At 47.1% G+C, this 9,812-nt stretch overlaps 1 protein-coding gene across 1 annotated transcript in view; it reads right to left on the bottom strand.

Annotated features, from left to right (window-relative positions):
• Positions 1-500: 500 nt before the first annotated feature.
• The window catches only part of NCAPH (non-SMC condensin I complex subunit H), a 37,771-nt gene continuing 28,459 nt past the window's right edge, over positions 501-9,812 (bottom strand). The window contains exons 13-18 of the mRNA XM_061210917.1: positions 7,665-7,775; positions 6,287-6,460; positions 5,209-5,322; positions 3,881-3,969; positions 3,340-3,415; positions 501-861 (exon numbers count right to left, since the gene is read on the bottom strand). Coding sequence (XP_061066900.1) covers positions 802-861; positions 3,340-3,415; positions 3,881-3,969; positions 5,209-5,322; positions 6,287-6,460; positions 7,665-7,775 — 624 coding nt within the window. The 3' untranslated portion in view covers positions 501-801. The remainder of the gene's footprint in view (positions 862-3,339; positions 3,416-3,880; positions 3,970-5,208; positions 5,323-6,286; positions 6,461-7,664; positions 7,776-9,812) is intronic.

Here is a 9,812-nt window from a genome sequence, read left to right as displayed (position 1 = left end):
TCTGCTCTTATGTGAATTACTTTACCTTTGTGCACCTGTTTCTCCTCTGTAAAATGGGAGCCGTAACAGTTACGTTCCTTGCAGGGATGCTAAGAAGGCTGAAAAAAGTCATCCACAGAAGGTACTTAGTAGCTACTTAATGTTAGCAATTTTTACTATTATCACCCTTTAGCAGAACTGATAGGCCCAATGGACCCAATCTTGAAATCCCCACTCTGCTACAAGACAAATCACCTCAGCCCTTAAGCACTTCCTGCCTTATACTGACACATGGGTCTCTTGTCCAGCTAACAAGTCTGCATCCCCCTTGAGCATAAGGACTAGGTCTGATACTCATGTAGTGGGCACTCAAATAGTTTACCAAGCAAATTATTCCAAATGATTTTATTTTTAAGCATTATATATACATTTATAAGCACACTTATGATGTATTTTATACACATGGATTTGGTAGCTGTTAAAGGACAAGTGCCTACTGGGAAATTCTTTTCTACAAGAATAAAGTATGGAAACAGAGCAATTTAGGAGACAAACTATACATGGATACAAAGAATGGACACAGTTGCCTAATCAAGGATAGTAAGGACCCTTTCCTCCCTCCTAGGTGGTCACCACAGAACAGAAAACTTTAATCAAGGACAGAGCATCAGGCAGCTGATTCCCAGACAGTGAAGGAGAGAAGGGAAGAGCAGCGGACACACAGCGCAGTCAGCCGCAGCCTTGCCACCAGCCCACGGCACTGAAGCACCAAGTGCAGGCATCCTGGTCACTGAGGAAGCAAGGGCTTCTCTCCCCGCGGACTCAATCCCCCTGCCGCACCAGAACATCTGAAAGATCCTCAGTTCCTTCCAGCTTTAGATTCTGAAGGAAGATCAAACACATATGAACTTTGGTATCCACAGGATACAAGAATCAGAAAACAAACTCTGAGGTAACAAGGTGGTGACTACAAAGAACGAGGTTTGTCCCATGACTATAAGTAAAACTGTCACAGCAAATATAATCTGCATGAAAAAGCTGGTTCCAAATCCTTGCCAACTGCAGGGGGGAAAAAGCAAGCCTGCTCTGATTTCTGCAACAATCTCCGTCAACGGTCTAAGAGCTAAGCTCTCGGCCCTGGAAGGAGCTGTGGGAAGTGATAGGGAGGCCACCAGGGGCCATGGCACACGTGTGTCAGCCCTGCCATGCATGACCTTCTCCAGGCCCTTCCCTCACTGCTCGGGAACCTCAACCCTTGGCGATGGCCATGACGGCCACGCTCTCCCTCCCATCTCTGCACAGGCCTTTTCCCTGCTCCCACTCCCTCCCCGAGCCTCCCATCCCCTGGATCCTCCACCAGCCCCAGGCAACCGTCCCCTCAGGACTAAACAGCCGTCAGAAGCCCTTCCTCACACGGAAGACTAACTGCACCAGGACCATCGCTCCCTTGCCTGGCGCTGGAGATCGGCATGGTGTGGTGGCGCACCTTCCTCTCCTGCTAAAGACGGAAAGCACAAACCTCACCTCCCAGGCGACAGCTGCGGGGGAGCTCGTTACCAGAGCGGTAGATGACGAGTCCAGATGGGAGTGAAAAACCGGGAGCAGGCAGGCCTAAAAGGGGTCACATTCTGGCACAAGGTGTTGTAAGATTTCTCTTGGTGGCTCTAAGCTCTGAGTTACCCCAGATCCCTGCAGATTATCTGGTAACTTGGCCAGTGTTACCAGTCAGATCTTCTCAAATAGCCCAAAGCTCAGCCCAACAGGTCATGGTCTCGGGCCATCTCCTGATTCTTCAAATGCTGAGCCCCCTGGGGCCCCTTAGAGAGATTTGGTCGCAGCAAAGCAAGAGAAGCTGGCTGTGCCACTGGGGGAGGCGGGGTGGTGCCAGAGCCAGAGCACATGGACCTCAGTGAAGCCTGGAGTCACTCGTGCTTTCCAGCCGTGTGTCTGCTTGGCCCCAGCCCACCGGGAACCGAGTGGAGGCGCTAAAGCCGCTCTCTCACAGCAGAGACACGCGGCCCAGGGCAGCACTGACCCTCCAGCTGCTGCGACTGAGTGAAGTCACTAACACTTAGAATTTGGACTCAGGCTAAGTTTCTGAGCTTTGGTGGCACCCGACATTTTGGGGGACTGCGCGGGCTAGGGGAACACACCCAGTGGGAGAGTCCACCAGCACCTATGCCCACTAGGATGCTGTGAGATTCCAACCTCACTCAGAAAAGCTTAGCAGGGACTACCCTGGCGCCGCAGTAGTTAAGAATCCGCCTGCCAAGGCAGGGGACATGGGTTCAAGCCCTGGTCTGGGAAGATCCCACATGCCACAGAGCAACTAAGCCTGTGCGCCGAAACTACTGAGCCTGCGAGCCACAACTACTGAAACCCGCACGCCTAGAGCCCGTGCTCTGCAACAAGACAAGAAACCACAATGAGTAGCCCACGCACCGCAATGATGAGTAGCCCACACACCACAATGAAGAGTAGCCCCTGCTTGCGCAACTAGAGAAAGCCTGCGCGCAACAACGAAGACCCAATGCAGCCAAAAATAAAAATAAATAAAAAATAAATAAATTTATAACAACAAAAAAAAGCTCAGCAGCGTTAGTTTGAACGTGTCTAGCCCCAGCACTGGTGATGCTCACGGCATATGCTACAGCCCAGCCCACAGTCCCAGGGACACTAATGGACACCAAGTCTCAAGCAGCACCAAACGCATGGGCTTGCTGGCTGCCTCGCCGGGGTGCCTCACGGGAAGCGTCCGCCGGCCCGAGAAGATGGGTCTCACCTGCTCCTCAGTGACTGCCCCACAGCCGCTCAGCCATCGGCTGGCACGGCAGGAGGAGGAGCCGGCACACTGTCACGGTCAGCACTCCTGCTGTCTCCCTCCTGCGACAGACGTCTCTAGTCCCGAGACATCCTTCACAGCCCATGGCGGCTCAGCATTGCTGGCGCTGCCTCTGCGTCTCTGCTCTCTCCCTGCGTCTGTTTCCATCCAGCCTCATCTCTCCCCTCTTTTCTCCGCCATGTTTCCCGCGTGTCCTGACGTTGGCACTGGCAGGATGGGGCCTTTAAAGCCTTTGACACCCAGTGATGCAAAAGCACCTTATGTTTCAAGGTGGGAACTGAAAGATCACAATTTCAGCATCTAAAATTTTCCCATTTGGGTCCTCCTCATAATTTTCATTTCTAATCATACCTGTTGGCCTTTTTCTAAGTTATTTTTAGGTGTCTGGTTAATGCTCTGGGTTGAAGGTACTACATAAGTTTCTGTATTTAAGATGTCCTATGAGGCCGCCCATGAATAATAAAAAGCTCCAGTAGGTTGACACAGAGAACACGCCCACGCTTACCAGATTTACCCACCTTTTCATTGGCTAAATGTAGGAGACACGCAAAGGCCAGAGGTATGGAGAGGTTCTGAGCCATGAGGGGAGGCAGGCTGTAAAACAAAGAGGCTAGTAAGTATTTAGCTGTCACTGCAATTCGAGGAACAAAGGCTCTTTCATCAAGTATGAATACACATGGTCAGTGAATAAACTAATGAGAAATAAAGAAACATTTCAGATGCCTTTTAGAAGCAGGTTTCTCCAGTTTCTTATTTGGAAATAAAATATTTCCTGTTCCATTCCAGCCACTGGTGCAGAAAAATGCCTTTTTAAAGGTGGGCTACATTAACTCATTTATCAATGCAGAGAAGAAACAGAAAAACTGTGAGAAGTGTGAAAATGGCAGGTCCGTGTGCAGAGGGGTCTGTCATACCAACAGCCTGGGCTGGTGCTCCCTCAGCTGGGGCTTGGAGGAGGAGGGGGCTCGGGGGGGAAGAGGGGGAGGGGGAGGAGGGGGAGGGGGAGGGGGAGGGGGAGGGGAGGAGGGTGGGGGAGGGGAGGGGTCTGTTGGCAAGCACCTCTTCTGCAGGTCTTTTGTGAGCCCACTGAGCTTCTTGTCAGCCACCTGTACTGGGTCCCCTGCTTCTCCATTTTCTCTGTGGTTTGCCTGACAGAAGAAAGGACACTTAGAGATCAGACTGAGCCCAGTTCACTTTTGAGAGAGCAACATAAGCTTATAAAGCTGTATCTCTAAAAAGAAAAGCCTGCATCAGAATGAAACCAAAACAATTTCTTCGGTACATTTTGAAGAAAAAGGATCCATAGAGGGACCCAGTGCCTCAGCCCTAGACCCTAACACTGACATCGACGGGGGTGGGGGGTGGGGGGGTGGGCGGGCGGACAGGACTGGGTGATAATATAGATGAAACATTGATAATGGGCATTGAAGTGGTCATTGACTATACTATTTTCTCTCTACTTTTGAATATTGTCATAATAAAGAGTTGTTTGTTTAAATAAACCTATATTAACCAGAATCCCTGGAGGACAGGGTATTATGAGTCATTTAAATTCAAAGGTTAAACAGAACCCTCTTCCTACTCTTTAAAAAGTACATTTCTCTTATATTTGCATCCCATCCCACTTTAATTGATAAAAGCTTATGAATATGACTGAAGCTTTATCTGACATCCAAGACTACAGCTCAGGGTCCTTAATCAAATCATGCATTTCACTTCTCAACCAGCAGGGGAAGGTATAATAGAATGTGTTGAGGTTGGAAAGCTCAGAACATTCTCTGAGCAGAAGTCTAGAAGAGGAGATGGAAGGATTCTAGTTAACCAGAGAGTTCCATTTAGTTGGAACAAGTTAATCAGGGTTTCACTTTGCTCTAAAGGAGAGACAATTTGACAGCATCATATATATACATATATATGTATACATAATATATATAACTACTTTCCTACTTTCCCAAATCAGAATTATTAGATCAAAGAGCTTAAACATTTTTGGGGACCTGAGATGTTAGAAGCTACTTTCCAAAAGGGTTATTTATCAACTTAATTTGCACCAGCAGCGAATAAGTACTCCAGTTCTTCCTCTAACTCCATACTGAAAAATGTTGTTTAATTGCTAAAGCTGTTATTTTAAAGCAGCATAAAGATGCCGTCATTTGTATTTTTTGATTACGAGCAAGGCTGAGTAATGTCCCATACCCTAGTTTACCATCTGTATCACCTTTTGTGTGGCCTGCCTGTTCATATACTTGGTTCATTTCAGAGGTGTGATGTCTTTCTTGTATTTCTGAATGAATGCTTTCCACATTAGCGCTACTGATCTAGGAGCTCAGACACAAGCCGCACCCTCCTCCATGCTGGGCACCTACAGAATGAGTGGAACCCGTTACCTCTGCATCCGCCTGCTTGGGGATCTCCGTCAGCAAACTCCACATGCTCTGCTTCAACTTCTTCATGTCCATCTTTTTGGCAGCCTTAGCATACTGAATTTCAATTTTATTTACCTGAAATAGGTATGTAACGAGTAAAACTAAGCAGAAGAAAGAAGCATTTACCACCAGCTCTTTGTAAAAAGAAAGTCTGAAGTTCAAATAATGAAAAAATCTAGTTTATACCACAAAGTTATAGAGCTTTCTTTGGACATACACAGAGTCCCTCATTTCAATCTAATTTATTTTTGATCAAGTACAGTCTTCGTTAAGGATATCCTGGAATTCCAGTGTAAGAGATAAGTGAATCAAATATATATGAAAGCACCAAGCCTGTCACTTGGTAGGGAATAGATGCTTGATGTATGATAATTTAATATGAGTTGAATCTGGCCAAGATTTTCCAGAGCCAAATAGCTAGCCTTACCCAACCAGCATAGAAACCCATTTTCTCTGCCTGCACCCTTCATTCACACAGTTTGCTTGTGCGACTGGCTCACCCCTAGTCATATGGCTTATCACAATCTTTGGAGAGATGACTAGTTCCACACAAACACAATTAGCATAATTAGTCCAGTGGCGCAGTGGTTAAGAATCCACCTGCCAATGCGGGGGACACGCGTTTGATTCCTGGTCCGGCAAGATCCCACATGCTGCAGAGCAACTAAGCTCGTGCGCCATAACTACTGAGCCTGCACTCTAGAGCCCGCGAGCCACAACTACTGAAGCCCGCGCCTAGAGCCCGTGCTCCACAACGAGAAGCCACTGCAATGAGAAGCCCATGCACTGCAACGAAGAGTAGCCCCTGCTCATCGCAACTAGTGAAAGCCTGCACGCAGCAACAAAGACCCAACACAGCCATAAATAAATAAATACATAAATGAATGAATGAATGAATGAATCAGCCACTTAGAGAGCAATGGGTTAAAATCGAGAAGGAAAACAATCAAGCTCAGACCAATGTGACTCTCATGAGAGATACAAATTAAACAGATCTCAGGCAAACAATATCAGATATAATTCTTGGCTTCCTCTTTACCTTCTGGGGCTCAGCTACCAGATTTGACTCCCCGTAAGTGGTGATATCTAATCCTTGGACTTCAGGCGCGTCATCGTTGTCTTGTGTTGTCGTAGGTGGATGGCCAGAATGGTCAAAGGTCCCAGCTGGTCCCACAAATAAGTCATCTGACTCTTCATAATCACTGTCAGCAGCCTGAGCAAGGAAACAGCTCTTCAAGTTCTCGGCAGAGCTGTTTGGGGGGCTTAGAAATATCCCTGACACAGATTCCGTGCACAGCAAGCGCAGAGCACCTGAGAGTTCGTGACACTGAGTCAAACCTAGAATGGACTTCTAGGTCCTCTAGTCGTCTTCCTGTTGCACATACGCCCTGCTAGAGAGGTGTCTGTTAACTGAGCCCTCTGGAGTGACAGCTAAAAGGAATTCAGTAATCACAACAGCCGGTGTCCCTCTGCTTCTAATGGATTTAGGATTTCATTTTACACAAAGCACTCCTGAAACACCAGAGACGTGACCTGTCGGCTGGCCACAAGCAGGGGTCCTGCTGGGAGCCGGTGAGAAAGTCACTCCTGGACTGAGCCCAGCAGGAACAGACCAGGTCTCTGGGGTGGGGCCCAGGAACCGGTTAACAGGCTCTCTGGGTGACTCTTAGGCCTACTGAGCTTGAGGAGCACTGCTCAAGAGGCCAGTCTGGATTTTTACTAAAATGTAACAACCTAATTCTCTTCCAAGCAAGAAAATAAGGTGAATAAACTATTCTTCCAATTCTTTCCCTTCTCCTCACTTGCAGGGACACAGATGGGGCCTAATATTTCCCCCCTTTCTGTTATATTTCCATCTGCCATCTCATTCATAGAGTCATAGAAGGGATTTTGAGATTATTTAGTCTAAGTTCTAAAGACGCGGAGTAGTTTGTACAAGTTCACAATGTGAGAACCAAAATCAGAGCTACAAACCTGGTCCCCTGAGATCCACCCTCTACACTTTCTTTTTCCCCATTAGGACACACCGTCTTCACATGTCTATGTGCTATGTCTCCCCAGCCAAAAAATATTAGCTCGTAAGAGTAAGAAGAGTGTTTCTTTTCCTTTGAAATCCCAAAAGAGCCAAGATAAGTGCTTTGTACAGGCTCAAGGCTCCATCCGCATGTTGACGGTTTACTGGAGTATGTCCACTTTTTTCCTGTGTACAGAGCTTAGAGTAAGGCAGGCCAAGGTTCTGGCTGTTGCCTCAGCTCTGCTCAGTTCTCTGATGCCTGGGGCAGGGCAAGCATCCACAAGCCCCCGCCTGATTCAGAACTTCCTCTAGTCATCTGCCATACAGGAAAGGGCGAGAAGGGAAGCAGGAGAGAAACACTCTGCTGCTTAGAAGAGAGGACGGAGCTCTTGCCCCCATTTACCTGTAATCCAGGGCAAAAGTTGGAGGTGTCATTAGGGTTGTTGTAATCATAGTCTTCAATTTCTTCACAGTGCTCGGTCCCTGCCCTCTGGCCTTGGGCCATCTTAAGTAACTAGAATGAAGGAAAAAACAACTGCAGAAAGCAATTTCTAGAAAAGCAGCTAGTAAACTAGGTTGGGGAGATAACCTTAGTTCCTACGATCATGTCCCAGAACATTAGGGTTATAAGGGCCCTGAGAGGTCATCTAATCCAGCCAACTTCCAACTAACCACACAACTCCACTCTAGAGCAAGCCCAGGGCAGCAGGGCTCCGAGCCGCCATCCATCCCAAATACACCAGAGCAGCCGGTTTGCAATTAGGTCTGCACACAACTTTATTTGAAAAAGTGTTCCTTCACTAAAAACAAAACCACCTACAACTATCTGAAAAGAAGTCCACTTGTTGCTGCTTGAAGAATTCTGACAGAAAACTCAATCACTACTTTAATTCACAGGCAGCTGGTCCCATTCCTGGGCCATCACTGTTCCCCACATAGCTACAGGGAGAAACCCGAGCTCTGCTCCCTGTCACCACATCTGCGGCTCTTGTTCCGCCTTTGAGGGCCTCACAGAACAAGTCTGCCTCCTCTTTTGGGAGTGCCTGTCGACCAGAGCCCTTCAGATTTGCAGGCCCTTAGGCCAGTGATCCTCATCTGGGGTGTGTGTCTTTGGGGTGAAGGAAATGGAATTAAAGGTGTGTACAGTTTACAGAAGCGCATTGAATATTTTAATATAAATATATACTCCAAAAGTAGCCCCCCAAAACCCCTCAATGGTTTTGTATTACAAATCCAAAAATAAACAATAGATATTAAGAAATGCCCACTTTCTTCCACTTTCCTTCATATGACACAATTTCTAGATCCCTCTCCATTTAGAATAATACTCTCCTCTGGACACACTGTAAATTGTCCATAGTCTACAAGAAATGTTTCAGGAAGGGTATGTGACCCCCCTCAGGTATTGGCTGGTTGCTATTAGAATCACCCTTTAAGATATTAAACTGGATGGGTGGTTGACCTGTATAGTCTCTAGCCAGACTGAATGTTTAATAGTCCAGTGTTTACTTTCCAGTGTTTAATAGCCATTGTCCTAGTGTAGCTCTACTGGAAGGACGAGGTGAGGAATCTCGGGATCCTGCTGCCTGGCTGCCCTACTACACGTGCAGGGAAATTTGTCCCTGTGGATAATCAGAAGCAGGAGTTCCTTCCTCTATAAGAAACAATTATGGAAAAAAAAAAACACAGAAAACTCCTGGAGTGCAAGGATCAAAGGACTTTGTTCTACAACCTTCACATCTGAATATGCAAATTACCACCTAAGCCACAATGTTCAATGTTCATAGTAAGGGCCTGAGGAAGGAGAAGGTGGCTTGTGGCCATGGAAAGCAGCTGGAGTTGGGCCGGGCTGTCCTACCGTCTCCCTTCAGCTCCCCAGCAGCCTGGCTCTGCTCCTCCGCCCCAGGGCTCTATTTTCTGATTACAGCAAGCAGCTGCTGGCATCTAAGCGATACTGAACCATGACCACAGTTGCTACTACTGCTGCAACTTTGTATCTTTCTGCATTTTTTTTCTTTTTTAAAATTGAGGTATAATTGACATGTAACAGTAAATTAGCTCTTTCTGCATTTTTAAGAGTATTTTTGCTAAGTGAACAGTATTGATTATAAAGAAAATTATGAGTGTTGGATTATAAAAACAGAATGTGAGATATCAGTGAATTCAGGGAACTGTATACATATCATTAAGCCTTGTGGAGAAACAGGCAAAATAAGGAAGAGGAAACTGTAGACTGTTTGTATACTTGACACCACAAGATTAAAACAACCAGGAATGCAAATGAGTAGAGCATCCAGATAAAACAGAACTTAGCATGACCCACTGCCTCGTTACCCTGGCAACGGGAACACCCTCTTGCTGCTTAGCATCACCAGAGGGGCCACAGGCAAATGAAGTGAATAGCGACTGGGGTGCACACTGGCTAGTCTAGAGAGCTCACCTGAACAGTCATGGAAGGAGCGCAGGCAGGCTGTGCAGCGCTAGGGAGCCCCCGAGGACTGGCACCTATGTCGCCCTGCATGTCACAGTGGGCTCACGTCTACACCTTGAT

This window comes from Eubalaena glacialis, chromosome 14, assembly GCF_028564815.1.
Source record: "Eubalaena glacialis isolate mEubGla1 chromosome 14, mEubGla1.1.hap2.+ XY, whole genome shotgun sequence".
NCBI lineage: Eukaryota > Metazoa > Chordata > Mammalia > Artiodactyla > Balaenidae > Eubalaena > Eubalaena glacialis.
Note: the sequence above shows the minus strand (reverse complement) of the source record. Positions and strands in the feature narration are given on the sequence as shown.